Source organism: Caloenas nicobarica, chromosome 3, assembly GCF_036013445.1.
Source record: "Caloenas nicobarica isolate bCalNic1 chromosome 3, bCalNic1.hap1, whole genome shotgun sequence".
Classification (NCBI taxonomy): domain Eukaryota; kingdom Metazoa; phylum Chordata; class Aves; order Columbiformes; family Columbidae; genus Caloenas; species Caloenas nicobarica.
This window is the reverse complement of record NC_088247.1, coordinates 61,807,947-61,823,500: the sequence shown is the minus strand read 5'-3', so window position 1 is coordinate 61,823,500 and position 15,554 is coordinate 61,807,947. Positions and strand designations below refer to the sequence as shown.

The 15,554-nt window shown below is 42.9% G+C and overlaps 1 protein-coding gene across 4 annotated transcripts in view; it reads right to left on the bottom strand.

The window, feature by feature from the left end:
- Positions 1-14,486, bottom strand: part of ARFGEF3 (ARFGEF family member 3) — a 91,564-nt gene extending 77,078 nt beyond the window's left edge. For all 4 annotated transcript variants that reach the window (XM_065630860.1, XM_065630861.1, XM_065630862.1 and 1 more), the window contains exons 1-2: positions 14,254-14,486; positions 13,031-13,082 (exon numbers count right to left, since the gene is read on the bottom strand). In XM_065630860.1, coding sequence (XP_065486932.1) covers positions 13,031-13,082; positions 14,254-14,338 — 137 coding nt within the window. In that variant the 5' untranslated portion in view covers positions 14,339-14,486. The remainder of the gene's footprint in view (positions 1-13,030; positions 13,083-14,253) is intronic.
- Positions 14,487-15,554: the final 1,068 nt, after the last annotated feature.

Sequence of the window (15,554 nt, the reverse complement as noted above, 5' to 3'; positions counted from 1 at the left end):
GAGAATGGAAATTAGAACAGATTCAATTAGCTGAACTTCCCATCCTTGCTTAAAATGTTTAACAGAAAACCTAATTAAGGTTGCTGCAGCCTGTGCTCCCACTGTATTCTTGGAGAAAATGAATTGCCATTGTGTCATTTCCCGTTCTTGTTACACACTCAGTCAATTAAATCTTTAGCATTTCCATGCTACAGCTGTAAAACACCTGCAAAGATACCTCACAATGCTGAGTAGCTTCAGCATCTTCCACACTTCATTTCAACGTGCTATTTAAATGCATCATCTGCTAGTGTGAGAACACAGAAGGACAAAGCAGATAATCCTCAGGCAGAATGGGAGAGGATGATGTAAACTAGCACAACTGGTCCCTGCTAAGGTCTGCCACTTAAGAACTGGGTTAAATAAGGCTGCACAAGAGATAAGGCAGACCAGAATTTGGTCTCAGAGTGTAATAAAGAAAGGGATTGAGGTTTCCTCTAATACCTTACAGCCCTTTTACAATTTTGAGTGGTCCCACACCATGGGATCTCATTGCTTACTCTCTGCAGTTCCATACTGTCAAGTCACAGTTCATATATGTGATGTTCTCAGAATAAACTGGTACACAACCATATACTTCAAAACAAGTTGAATAACGTTTTCCATTTACGTTACTGTACAGAAACTAGTTTCACACTGGAACTCCTAAACTTCCATACTGATCTATGCAGGTAGAGACACACATACAAATACAGTTTAAGGCACACATACCAACTTAACCCTGCATGAGACAAGTCACATACAACACAAAGTGAGTATGAAAGGAAGGGACCACCTTTGACTTGGAAGAGGGGAAGCTGCCAAAAGCTTCAGGATAAGGTATCCTGGGCATTGACAGATGAAACAAAGCAATGAAAGCAGAATCTAGAGGGAAGAAAGAAGTTGTGATGGTGTAAAGAAGGAATGGTAGTGAAGAAAAAGGATGTGTTCAGATCCAAGTACTGTACTATGCCGAAATCCATGCTAATTGCATTGTTTGCATATGTCCAAATAGCAGTGCTCTCAAAAGACAGCTCAGTTTAAAACCAAACCAAAGGAACCACCCTCCCAAAAACCAAAGAAGGGGGGAGAGGGGAAGAGAGAGAAGGAAAAAAAAAAAAAAAGAAAAAAGAAGAGAGAGAGAGAGAAGAGAGAGGTGCCAATAACAGATCCTGGCTGTAGTGTTCTTTCCGTGACAGCAGAAGAGAGACGGGGATCACACTTCACCTGCTGCTGCTGTCTAAGGTCACCTATGCAAAGGATATGGTGACAGTCACTGCAGAACAAGGGTCTGGAAGAATGATTTTACTGCACAGAAAGTACTTGCAGAGACATGAAACAGCTTTCCTAGTCATGGTGTTTCTATTAAAATCTGGTATAACACACAAATATTGAACGAGTACAACATGATGGCAGCCCCCTCCCTTCAAAACAAAGAGTGCCAACCGCTCTCCTGTCCTGACCCAGAAGGCCAGTTAAAAACAAACTATATATATATATATATATATAAATATATATTCTAAGGTCACTAGAAACCAGCAGCCATTTGCACTAACGGGCACTCCATTAGAGAAAACATTTGTGAAATGCAGACCTTGTTACGTGCAAAACAGAGTAAGCAGAGAGCACCAAGGACAAAGATTCAGTCCTGTTCCTACTGAGGCTGCCTGGAGTTTTGTCACTAGGCCTCCATGGTATCTTAACTGAGTCCCAAGTGACCTGCCCAGGATCAAGCAAAAAGGTCAGAGACAGAACCCAGTGCATAATCCAGGACCAGTATCTCCAGGAGCACAGGTCGTCCTTCCTGAGCCACCCCACTCCACGACTGTCAGCTTCATAAGCTGCAGAATGAGTCATGAGAACCTAAATACCCTTTATATTCAGCATACTGGGTTATAATGACCTTTCTAGTTTGCCATGGCTCATCAACTTATCTCTTGCCCTGCAGGTCTGTCACAAGGGGTACTATGACAGGTCAGTCAAAACAGACTGCCAAAAAGGTCAGAGCAAGACAGATTACTATTGTAAGTAAGAGATCATAAAAATATTTCCATCCTCATTGTAGAAGAAAAAGCCTTCAGTGAGAGGAGAATAATGGTTCATTAATTCACTCTCATAATGAAAATTATTATGAAAGTAGGAAATGGCCCAATCTTAACTCTTCCTTGTTAGTGGCTGGAACAGAGTCTCCTGGCCCACCTTCACAATTCTGACTTAGAGAAGGGGGCACTGTAAATGAGGTATTTCTCACCACTCTAAAAGTTATTTGCCTTCATGCAAATTGTGATAACCATATTAACTTTCAGAAATGGGATTAAAAATAGAGATTAAAAATAAGACATCTCTCTGCATTATCTCCCCCCTGAAAATTACATAGCAGAAGCAAAATTCAGAACCTCAGGGCCTTATCAGCATGTAATTTGCATTCCATAGCATAATTCACAGCCCAGTCAAAGAACAGATAAGAATTTGATTCATGGCTGTTGCCATTTTCTGATACACTGTTTGTTAGGCAGGATAACAGTCATAGCCAGAGTCTGATGTCTTCCAGTCAGAGTAACACTGACAGTTCAGAACTGCTGCTCTGTCTTGGCTGTTTAAAATGAACAAAGTGTCACAGTGTGTAATTCCATTAGCCTCACTCACTCAAGCAGAAAAGTTGGCCCACCATGAGAAAATAAATGGGAAAGATGAATTCTCAAAATTCTGGAGGTACTCCCATCTGTTACCCTTAAATAAACCAAACAGAAGCAAATACTGTCCCTCTACGAAAAACACAAAGTGATGCAATTTGTGTAAAACAAATTCCAGCAGTGTACATACAAACACACATACATATAAAGTAGAAATATCTGTAACTCTTCTTTTCTTGTGCTAAGCTTAGAGAAAGTTGATAAAAGAACCCACCAACAACTTTATGGTTCACAATGGAAGTACTTAAAACCTGGAGGAGGAACAGGAAATAAATACATCCTTTTTCAAGCAAAAGCTCTTCAAGAAGAAAGCAGATTTTAAGTCCCTGCTCACATTCTAGAGAAATGATTAATTTTATCTGCAGCAGAAATACGTCCATCCCACTTACAAAGAGTATTACAGTCAAGCTCAGAAGTTTGGAGCTTGCAGCGTACAAATATATGGCAAATTTGGACCAGATGACTACAACAGAGCCCTCCAGCACTAAAATGCCTCTCTCTATGCAAATACAAGTTTGTTAATAGTACTTAGAGACTTCTTAGAGCAATATTAACAAAAGACAAAATCTGAAGCCTTCTAGTTAGAACCATCCTTTTCAAGAACAACAACAAACCCCAAACAAACAAAAACACCCCAAAGAAAACCCCCCCAACAATAAATTATCTTTATGATGCTGTACCACTACAAGATAACCATGCACTGTTATACAACTTTGATGTTACAGCACTTCATAAGAACAAACAAGCAGTTAGTGTTGCAGTTTACAGGTCCTGAAAAACAAAACAACAAACAAACAGTTGAGAGACTACCGTCACTACGTTGATATAAATTCTGATACGCTTCAGCAGGGCCAAGATTTTACCCCAGTTACTCACAAGCACAGAGACACTTGTGTGCATGTTTCCCATGTCAAGATATTTGCCTCTCACATAACCAGGTAAGGTTCCACCTTTACTAATAACTTCATAATTTCTGGTTGAAAGCCAGGTCAGGTTGGACAGGGCTCTGAGCAACCTGATCTAGTTGAAGATGTCCCTGCTCTTTGCAGGTGGGTTGGACTAGATCACTTTTGAAGGTCCCTTCCAACCCAAACTATTCTATGATTTTTATTTTAATTCCTAATCACTTGCAGCTTATTTAAAAAACAACCAACCAACCAACACCTCTTATTCTTTTTCTCCCCAGACACTACTAAACTCTTCACTTTTATCCAGTTACAGTGGAAAGGCTTCTTTTCATATGACTTGAGGTTTAACTCTCTGAATCTGATTCTCCCTCGTCTCAGCTGCCAACATCAGCTCTCTCTTGGACTTCCCTCTGGGTCTCCCTTCCAGCTAAGTATTTCCTTTTTCCATTCTCTTTGTTTCATGTATTCCCCTCTTCCCTTGACTCTCTTTGCTTTTCAAACTAAGACAGAAAGTAATCACTTCTTCCAATGCTAAAATGAACCTGCCTCTGGAGGGAAGCATAAGAGTTGCTTATGAGAGGACACTTAACGATACAGGAAAAAAGCAAGTGAGGAATAATGCCTAAATGTAAATTCGTACAATTTGTTAGCTAGAACTTTAACATTTTTTCAACCTAGAACGTTGAATGAGATTGCAATTTAATACTGCTTGGTATTAAAAAAGTGACATAGTGGCATTTCTGTGGGGTTTTTTTGGTGTTGTGGTTTTTTTTTTTTTTTTAAATTTACTTACTTTCTAAGACACATGAATTTGCCATAGCAGCAGAAGTATAGCTCTACTCACAGGAAAGGCAAACGTGAACAATTTAATCTTCCATCCAGCCTAATGCAGCCGAGACCAGAGAATTCATACAATCATAATTAAATAGCTCAGCACAGTCACTCAGCTGGAGAGCACTTTAAGACATTTGCTTCTTTGCTATACTCACTAATAACATCTTGATTTCAACACAAAGTTCCTAGATAGGAGCCTGATACTGTCGTCAAGGCAAAACCGAAACAGAACAAAATGTACCTTTGCTTGAGAGAAAAGGAAGAGAAATAACAAAAGATTCTACATAATATTGAAGTGGACAAGGCCAAAATAATAATCAAGATGCTTCCAGTCTCCAAAGCTGTAGTGTAATCTGTGATACATTATCATCACTCTCCCTAGAACATCCACCCCAGTAGATTTTTGCCCTTTGTGCACAAGGTATGACAGCCACTTACTAACTCTGCTCTTAAGGAATTTAATAACACATGTAAACCTCACAAGGTCTTAATTATAAAGCAATCTATATTCTTTAGGTGATTTTATTGATTATCATTTGAAGCATGCAATGAAGATAAGGGGATGAGCAGAGTATCCACACCTAATGAACACCTCCTGGCCTGAAGTAGAGCATACACTGGACTTGGTTCAGCCTACAATTTTGAAAGCTTATCAAGCTGTTCCACAAAACCTCTCTTCCCTATATTTGGTAAGCCTGGAAGGGAAGCTGAGGATTTTTCCAGTGGAAACATTTTTGTTTCAAAATTTCAGTACACTGAAAAGAACAAGTAAAGCATCTTAGTAGAATTAAACTTCCATCAGGAGAAGTTTTACAATGCTGAAACAGGGTAGAATTGAGGGGACAGAAAAGAGGGACAGAGGTACTATAGCACGGACATCTTGCAAATGACCTTATTTTCTCCATTACAGTTGGATGGCCTAGAATTATTTACAAAAGAGTTTGATGAAGAAACAGGAGGATAAGGTATATTTCTGGTTATTACTAGTTACATTTTGAAGGTTAATGCTGCAATCTGGAATTCCGTTCAACTTTCACAGCAGTGCAATGCTAAATCTTGACAGACCTGAGGGATGGTTGTTAAAAATATCCCTACATTTGCAATGCATTATGTAATTTTATACTCACTGCACCTTAACATAGTCAATTTCTTAAGCAAACAAACACTCAAGGAAACCAAAGGCGGTCTATTTCCTGTAGCTTAGTTACTTTTCACAGAACATAAATAAAAGAACTGTGAGAAAAGACTTACTATTCCCACTCACCCTTTCATTTTCAAAACAAAGAAAAGTCATGACTTGCACAGCATCACAAAAAGACCACAGCAGAGTCAAGCCTCATTTAGTAGGAAAAAAGTCCTCTCTGTTTCAGTGCCACTTCTCTTCTTCCATCCCCTGGCTTCCCCGCCCAACCATATTTTATTCTCTACGGCCATTATCAACAGCCTCCTGATGTTCTCACTTTCTTCTCCTTTGCAAGCACTAAAAACGATCAGATGTTTAAAACAAACACACACAGAGCTATCCCACTATCATCCTTAGACTCTTGGGGCAAGGTTGCAGTTGTGTTTGTTGTTAGAAATTAGACAAACACTCAAAATTATGGCTGCTCTCATTTTTTATTGGTGCTATTCCTGTATTGAATTAATTACTTACATTGCACAGTAACCGTATGTTGGGGGTTAACCTCAAAAGGCAGCTCAGCTTCACCCAGCTGCTCCGCACACATCCTACCAGCACCTATGAATAAAATCAACTCGAGCCCAGCCAAAAACCAGTATACAGGGGGCTTTTCTCACAAATCTATTTTTCACAAATCTCACAAGTTGACTTTCAGAAGAATCTGTAAAAGGAACAAAGACCCAAAGCACTGGTGAATATTAAGGTTCACTACTACAAAGAATGTTGGGAGGGGTAGAAAGTTAGTTTCAGAAACAGCAAGCACTGCCTTAAAAAACAACCAAAACCACCACACACAGACCACCAACCAACCAAATAAAAACACACCACCAACCAACCAACCCCCAAGAACAACAAAATCCAAAACAAACCCAAAACCAAACAAACAAAACAAACAAAAAAATGCCAAACAAACACCACAAAAATCCACAAAAAAGAGTGACAGAAATAATCTTTCAGAAACCATGCACCTTTTCCTATGACAATACCAATCCTTCTTTGATATCTTCAAGAGCCATAACCTCTGCTGACAGGTTTTTAGGGACTCCTAGGTCTAGAGGCCTTCCAACACTTTGGGAATCTTTTCTTGGTAGCAAGAGTTCAGACATGCATGATGGAAACTGGCCCTATACACCCCTTTCCTCTCCAACACTGCTGTCTTTGGGGCCCCAGAACAGATGCGAAGCTCTTGCTGACATAAAAATACCTGCTCATCACACAGAAATAGGGCCAGTTACATACCCCAGATTAAACATGCAGATTGATCCAAATACTATATTAGACAGCACCACTCTGTCTTTCTAAACATCAATCTCCTCCCCTCACCTATCCTCCAACAACAGAACTAGGAATGCAACATTTCGAATCAAGACCAGAGCATGTACACCATTCAGTAAATGCCCCCCAAAAGTCTGGATGCAGCCTATAAACTGCCAGCAGAGTAGATGCAGCTCAGCAGTCCAGACGGTCACTATAATCTCTTCTTGGCCAGGTGCCAGCCAGGGAACTCATCATCCACTTGCTGAACACCAGATAGCAACTGTGTAATGGTTGAGCAGCATGAGTCACATACCCAGCAGTCAGGTTCAGGAGGAAAGCACAGAGGTGTTTAATGCCAGGTGGCTGTGGCAGCAAAAGCAGGAAGCAAAGTGCATTAAAAATAAGAAAAATTGAGTAGAGAGGGGTATGCTAAAAACACCACCCAAAAAAACCCCTCAGAGACAGTCATTCTTCCCTCCCTGCTCCTTTCTTCTCATCAGGGGATCTGATGAATATAGAGATAGACAGACAGACAGACAGACAGACAATCTTCCCTTCCCACTCCCAGTGGAAAGAAACTAACAGAAACAATGAACAAAATCAAGTAGATGAGAGAAGAAAGAAGTTATGAAATCACAAATATTTCTTCACAATGGAGAAGCCAAAATGCATTCCAAGCCTCAAGACTATTTAAGTGAATTATCTGCAAAGCTGAGTGGACTGGAAGTCTCCATGGCATTGGATGTTTGGTGATGATCACACCACGCTTACTGCTTTTATTATTTGTTGAGCACAAGCTAAAATGTGTGAGCATGTTGTTGTATTTAAGAGTTTTAAGCTCCATCTACTTCCCAAGAAGTATGTCAGGTGCAAAAATAAATGGCAGAGTAGAACCACCAATTTCATCCCCAAATTCCCATGACTATAGGAAAAAAAATGTTAAGAGGACATATTTTGGAGTTCAGTTAAGTTTAAGGCTTACTTCTGTTCCTGACTGCTCTTCATTGCACTGCATTCCTGAAGTTCACAAACTGCCCTCAAAAACCAGCACCAAGATGAATAGTACTGGGACACAAACAGAGGAGACAGAACTGGACATAAGCTAGTTATTACTGAAGACCCTGCTCACCACTGACTTCTGACTCTCCAGCTCTAATCCCTGGAAATACTGGTTATTTTTGAAAGGCCGATGTGAAATACCAGAGGGATGCAAGCTTTGTGATGAACATAAGAACAACTACCAACACAAAAAGGAAGGCTTGAGCCTGTGCCCCCATTTGATTTCAATTACTTTCTGCAACTTTTAGGTACAGAGATGTGCAGTGTACAGATATGCTGAACAGATAAGCAAGCATTTGGAAAGCCCTTCTGGTTCTTCCTTGAAGAAGGACTGTAAATCACATACATTATTACACCAGAACACTCATCATCATGTCTCATGGCCATTACTTTAAAGTCCAGAGGGGAAACTTTAAGCTGGCACAAAGAGCAATTTAAACTATTGAGAGTCTTGCATATGCATCTTCTGCACTCAGCCACATTTCTCTGAGAGTAAAGAGACAACAGCCACATAAGCTCCACAGAACAGCTCAGACTCAAATCTGCAGTGATGCTCCTGCTATACTAACAAAAGGGAAAATAACATATCTTGTCATTGTTCTGGTCAGAAGAAAAGTAGTGACAGGATAGTAGAAAGACCTGGAAATTACAGGAAATCTCTTAGAACTATGAGCAAGTCTCTTTAGGATAATAAAAACATAAATCCTAATGAAAAATGGTAGGGACATAGTAAGAAATTCTGTATATAAGATTCCAGGTTCCAGTAAGGATAGAAACACCAAAACACAACAGCTAAACTACCCACCAAGCCACAGCCTCCCTCAAAAGTCCAAACCAACCTCCTCTTTACAGCACGATGCTGAGAGAAAGCCACTAAGTTTTATATAGCCTATAAGGCCTGCCTTAATTGCATAAAGCATTCCAAGAAACTCTGGTATAACAAAGTTTTTTTCAAACACTATGTGACTGACAAGTGCTTCCTGGTCTCTTATTCTCTGGTATGTATATAATCCTCATGAGTATTAAACCGCTCTGATCAAACATTCTCTTTCAAGGCTCATTTTTTGTGTCTGTTCAGTTGCCTTTTATGGATCACATTTCAGCCTCTAAAACCACAATGGAGAAACTGGCCAGGAATTAGGCAAGAAGAGAGAGTTGCTCAGTGTTGGCCTTAGGGCAGAATTCGTCAACTTGAAAATACTGAAGTGAATGCAGCTCGACTTAGTAGCAAACAATTGTTTGCTGGCAGACAATATTAAGCTCTTTCTAGCTATTTTCCATGTGATCAATTCACCAATTAAAACATCAGCACATCAATTCCTTTTATCTAATTCATTATTTATAAGTCATCCATTCAGCCTCTTCAAGCACTTAGCGTATATCTAATCTTTACAACACCTGTTCAGAGACAAACATCATACCAGGGGAGGCAACAATGGACCAGTTACCAATGGGTTACTTGACTCTCCCTTCTCAAGAATTCACAGGACATTATGGCAGAGCCTTCAACTGGCTTAAGGTCATTTCCATCCTGGTTCACTTCAATCTTCTTTACTATTTCATACTCTTGCTCAGTAGTGTGATCACAAGTTAAAGTACTGGAAAAGCACACACATACTCCCTATCTCAAGGCACAGCTGGCAGACTCTGTGGGGAAGTCCATATTTGTTGGAGATTTTTATTTCTTTAGGAAGTGGGACATTTAACTAATGTTCCCCACTACAATAATATGCAAGGTCATCAACTGGGATTTGCATTGATTTAATTCCCTGAAGATATATTCAACAGATCTCTATCAAACTAAAGTAAAGAATGACATTCCAGGTTGAATGTCCAGTCATTGCACTCCCAGATGCTCCCAAACATAGCAGGCACTTGCTATCTAAGCGGTTACCAGGCAAGTGCTGGAAACAGCTCCCAGACAAATGCCACAGCTGAACCACGTAACTAATTCTACAGACTTGAGGAAACTACCATGTGGCCTGCCTGGTGCTCAGTAACAGAAGCCCAACACAAGAGAGGATGCTATGATTAGCTCAGGAACAAGCCAGAACACAGGATTAATCTACCCCAACGCTATGGTGAAGTATGTGGCTGATACAACACATGTAACAATTCCTGAACTCAACTAGTCATAGTCTGAGGAAATGAAAAGAGATAACTTGTCCTCCCCATTCTCACACTAGGATCACTGTCTTAAAATAATACATTATGAAGAACCTCTATTCATCTAGAACTGTGTTTCAAAACCAGCAAATGGACATTTACTTTTTAAGGGGGAAGGAGGGGGGTATGCAGTTTACACTTTCTCATGAGCAGACTTCATTCTTCAGTTCCAGAAGGAAAAGGAGGACCTAAGTAAGGGCATGGCCATCCTGTTAAACAGCAGTAAAAACCGCACAACTTGCTAGTGGAAACCAGACGCTGCTTTGTGGAGAAACAGAAACAATACTGATTGGGGTGCCTACTAGATTCACTATTTCTGAAACCGAGTCAGTATTTATGTCAACTGGACAGGGGAGATCATGAATCTCTGTCCCCCATTCCTATGCAGCATAGATGTGCCCCAGGTAAGTCCCCAAACATACTGTAGAGAAATGCTGATATACTTGTGTTTTATCCAGCATATTCTAAGGACACACCAAACAAGCTGGAACATTTTCCCCCTCGTGCAGTACTCTAAATACTCTTTTCAGCTGCTGCTTTTGGAAGAGACCTCACAAATATCTATTTTTCTCCTAAACTGTTTGGCACACTGCCTTTAACACTTTCAGTATGTTACCACTATAGATCTCAGATCAGAGTTGTGGACTAGGGTCACTTGGTGGAAAGACAACATATACCTTCACTCTATCTCCAGTATCACAGAATATTCCAGACCACATCCCCAGGCTCTGCTACTACACCCCAAAAATATTACAACAGAAAGAGCGAATGGCAGATTCAAAGTGGATAAGCAGCCAGGGGTTGATCTGTGTTACAGCAGATGATGCAATCTGCATCTCATCAAGATGAAAGAACAGAGGGACATGGTCAGGATTGCCCATCCTGCACCCATCTTGTCTGTATTTCTGGTCTTTGCCATTGCTCTGTTTTCAAGGCTATTCTTTTCCAGCGTTAGGAACCAAGCTGTCACGGTGCCGTTCTTTAACAAATACTAAGCAAAGATGAACTTTTTTCTTGTTTGCACATCATGCAGGCAAACTCCAGCCCAAGATGTGGTCTAGTGTACTGATCTGGAGTCTGTCCGGAAGTAGCTTGTTAGCAGAGAATGAAGAATAAGCTCAGAGTACTGGTGACAGCAACATCTCCCACACTGTCTGAGGTTGTATGGCAGAACCATACCAAGGGTCCCACAACCAAAGCTTTTATTCAAATTCTCTAGTGCAGCCTTAATTTTGTAAAACATCCAGTAATACGGAGTGCATTGTTACTGACAAATCTAATGTTAAGAGCTTACTTCATCATAGCTAGACCTGTGAAGGTATTAGCTTTGTTTAAAAAGATTAGTATTTACAGTAGAAAAAAAAAACCTAAACAAATACAACTTTAAGAATATTAGAGGAAGAAAAGAAAAAGGCATATCTATGAAGAGGCAGTAGGGAAGTGAAAAAGGAAGATGTGATAACAGCTAGCTAACTAATTCATAGGGAATGAGAACAGTACTTAAAACCAGAGAGACCATATACTGTAAAGATGAAGGGTGATAAACGGGAAGAGAAAAAGCCAGTTTTCTCCAACCACAGTGCCAACAGCAACAACAATCTAAGTCTAATGGAACTCCTGGGAATTACTTCGCCAGCTGTTCTCAGCTGCCCAGCCTGTGTTGGAAACGAGTATGTCTGGCACTGGTCATGTCAGACCTGTGTTACATCCACTCCCCATTGACTTGAGGCCCCCTCAGACTGCAGCTTGCAGGTTTTTAGAGCAGCAAAAGAACTGCTCTTATTCCTTCCCTATCTGGTGACCGCTCTGAAATAACTAGCTCTTCAGTCCCTAATTTTCCTTGCACAAAGCTGCACCAAGCATATCTGAAAGGAGCAGTGGGGAGTAATAAGGTGATAAAAATACTCTCAAGATAGTAATATTGTGGTAAAAAAGTGTCACCTCTGTCAGCACCTAACAGCAGATATCTAGGAGGACTACAGGACAGGCCCAATTTATAGCAACACTTTTACATACTCTCTTAGAAACTCAATCACCTCTGACTAAAGTACTTCTGAATAAGAAGGGGTACCTTTGCATCTGATAGAAATTGATTGAAGTCTTCAATGGATTTGTTGAGGTGCTTTCTGAACCCATGCAAATTTTTAGCATCCATTACATTCTTATTAAAGTCAAGCCTAAGCATTTCACACCTTAACTATAAGCTGTGTGAAATAGCGTCCTGTTTTGAACAGTGCACTTGCTAGTTTCTTTTGATGCTTCCTAACGGTTCTGTCAGAAGGGACAGTGAATAATTTTGCCTATTTACTTTCTCCATAGCAATGAGAATCTCCAAAATGAGATCTTAAATAGCTCTAAAACTGAGGGCAGTGCCACCTCCCCCATTTTACAGGTGTACAAATGGAGGCAGGAAGAAGGGAGAAGGCTTACTTAAGATAATCTAGCAGGCTAAAGGAAGAAATAGGCATAGAAACTGTATTATTTTAATTCCAAGCCAGTGTCCTAGCTGTACCATAATATAAACTTTCAGTTTTGAGAATATTTATTTTCAGTAAACAAAAACTGATCTAGATTTAACAGAAACCAAACACACTGAGAAGCATCATCACTTATACTGAATGCTGTAATTTAGGAGCAAAACTCTTTAGACCATAAGGCAGCCCTCCTTTCTAACCAAGTGTCACCATTATACATACTCATGCTCATTTTAACACATTTCCTCACATTTCATTCATGGCTAGAGGCCAAAAGCTCATCAGCAAATTACTCACTACTACCAACCCAGATACATGTATCTACAAACTAAAGAAATCACATAGATTCATCCCTCTCCTCTGTCTACCTCATTTTTAATTCAAAATTTTACTTCAATTTTAGTAATACAGCTCCACAGATTCGACATTAAATCTTCTTACCTTAGCTGGTATGGAGGTATCTTGATAGCAGCATCAGGAGAATCCAACATTTCTGTAGAACCAAATGAAAAAATTGGGTTTTTAAAAGAAACTTTAGAGTTCAATCATAGTAATACATCTGGCTACAATCTCTGAACCAATAATCCTGAAGTTTACACCTACTCCAGCTGGCAGAACAACAATCACTGCTGCTCTGAGTCTTCAAAGATTTACATGAATAGGGACACTGCATGCCCAATGAGAAGGCACTGGGTACCATCTTTTCCTCAGTGAACTCCCTTTCAATGTATCAGCGCTTCAGCAGCACATATACCAAAACTGGAACAGTACAGATGGTATTAGTATGGCTGCTGTGCAAGGATAACACAAAATGAAGCAACCCAGGGAACATCAAGCTGAAAGGGCAGTAATGATACAGCAACAGGTATGAACTACCAGAGATTGCTGTAACTATGTATGGGTGAAAAACAAAAAATTAAAGCAATTTTAAGTACCACAGTTATGCTGATGTAAGTTAAGGGTCTTGTTGACTAGTGCTCCAGGTAATTAGCATCAAAAGCACTTTAGGCCTCAGCCAATCTCTGAAAATGGGTGGATGCTGAAATGTACCTAAACTCATATTCCCTTAAAAGAACAACTCATTTTATTGATCATTATTTCCATTACATAGCAAGGATAAAAGAGCTCATGGAGTTCAGTAAAAAAAAAAAAAAAAAAAAAAAATCCAGCTTTTAAAATAGATGCCTGAACGTAAGCCAGCAGTGAAAACTGTACTGGACATTTTTTTTTACAGAGATTTAGGAATGGAAGGAGGGCTTTCAGAGAAAAGACACATTCACACGCCCAACATACACAGAACCTGACAGCCACTGACACCCATATCTGCCTCTCAAGACCCACGAAGCAGACCCAGAAGACGGGCGGCGGGGGACACGGATGCTCCGGGACCACAGCCCCTCCAGCAGCGCGGAGCTCCCGGGCATTTCCAGCCGCCCGAGGCGCTCCGGTCCCTCCCCGCCCGCTGGAGGCTCAGCGGCCAGCAAGGAACAAGTTTGTTGAGGTCTCCCTGCCCCCGTCGTTACCAAACCTCCCCGCCGGCGGCTCCTGCCCCGCAGCGCTAAGGGCACTGGCACGGCCGGGCCCCGCTCCGCTCCGCTCCCCACAGCAGCCCGGCCGCGGCGGGGTCAGCCCGGCGCCGCTGCCCGCGCCCCCCGGCCCCTTACCGATGGCCCAGGTGCAGCTCTCCTTGATGGCCTTGTGCTTGCTCCCCGACGCCTCCTTCTGCAGCTTTCGCAGGATTTCTTCCATCTTGCCTCCCCCGGGACCCTGGCGTAGCCGCGGGGGCGCAGGGGCAGCCGCCGAGGAGCCGGAGGGCGGTGCGGGCGGCGGAACGGTGCCGGGGCTGCCCCCGCCGCGGCCGTGCCTACGCGGGGACGGTGCGCGGCACCCCGCTGCCGCCCCGCCGCGGCTGATGAATCACGCCGAGCTCCATGGCGGGGACACGTCAGTTGTTGCCGCTGCAGAGTCCCTCCTCTGCCTCCTCCTCCTCTGCTCGCCCCCGCTGGCGCAGCCGGGCTGGGGCCGAGCCTGGCCCCGCCCGCCGCGGGCACGGCCCGCCGGCCACGGCCTCTCTCAGCTGCGGGGGCGCAGGGCGTCCCTTCCCGACGCCGCAGGGAGAGGCAGCGGCTGCTGCGCCCGGGAAGCGGAGCGGCGAACGGCGCCGCCAGACCCGGCCCCTGCAGCGGCAGCCACCCCCGGGGGAGAAGCACGGCGCGGGCGGGCTGCGGCCTGCCCGGTTGCCATGGCGACCGGGGGGCGCCGGCAGGCCTGCCTGCCTGCCCCCGGCAGGAGTGCGGGAGAGCGCTCGGTGTCAGCCTGCGGCGGCTGAGCGGTTCCAGCCGGGCGCCTTGCGGGGTCGGGCGGCGTCTCCGCGCCCGGGGCTGGAGATCCCTTACCCGGGCACGGCAGCCCGGCGGTCCTTTTCCTGCAGTCCTGCTGCGGGGCAGCCCCTCGCTCCAGCCTGCGGAGCCAGGCGGGGCGGGATGCAGGGAGTCAGGCCTGCACACTGGCACCTGTGTAAGTGCCGCTCATCCTCTGAAATCAGTGAGATCAAATAAACGTCGGCGTGCCCTGCAGGGTCTACACCTTTGTTCCCAGCTGGCACTTGCTGAAGGTCTTGACTCAACCTACTCACCTGTGTTTCCCCAACAAGGCAGTCCCTGGGAGAGGGAACACTCTACTGCCTCAGGCATTCCTCCTCACAGCCTAAATGCTTTCTACCCAGCAAAGCTCCTGCCTTCTTCAGTTTGTTGTTTTACTGCCTTATCTCTAGGATATGCTACTTCCTCTTTTTTTTGCAACTGCATCAGTTAATTGAGTGTTTTAATGATGTTGCCTTATTGCAGAATATCTCTCAGAAGATACAAGAGGACAAGCTGGCTAGGAAAAGAAAAAGACGACAGATAAGAAAGGCAGTGCAGGTAGTAACTGGACGTATTAGCGGTTATGTCTCCTACTGCTAATT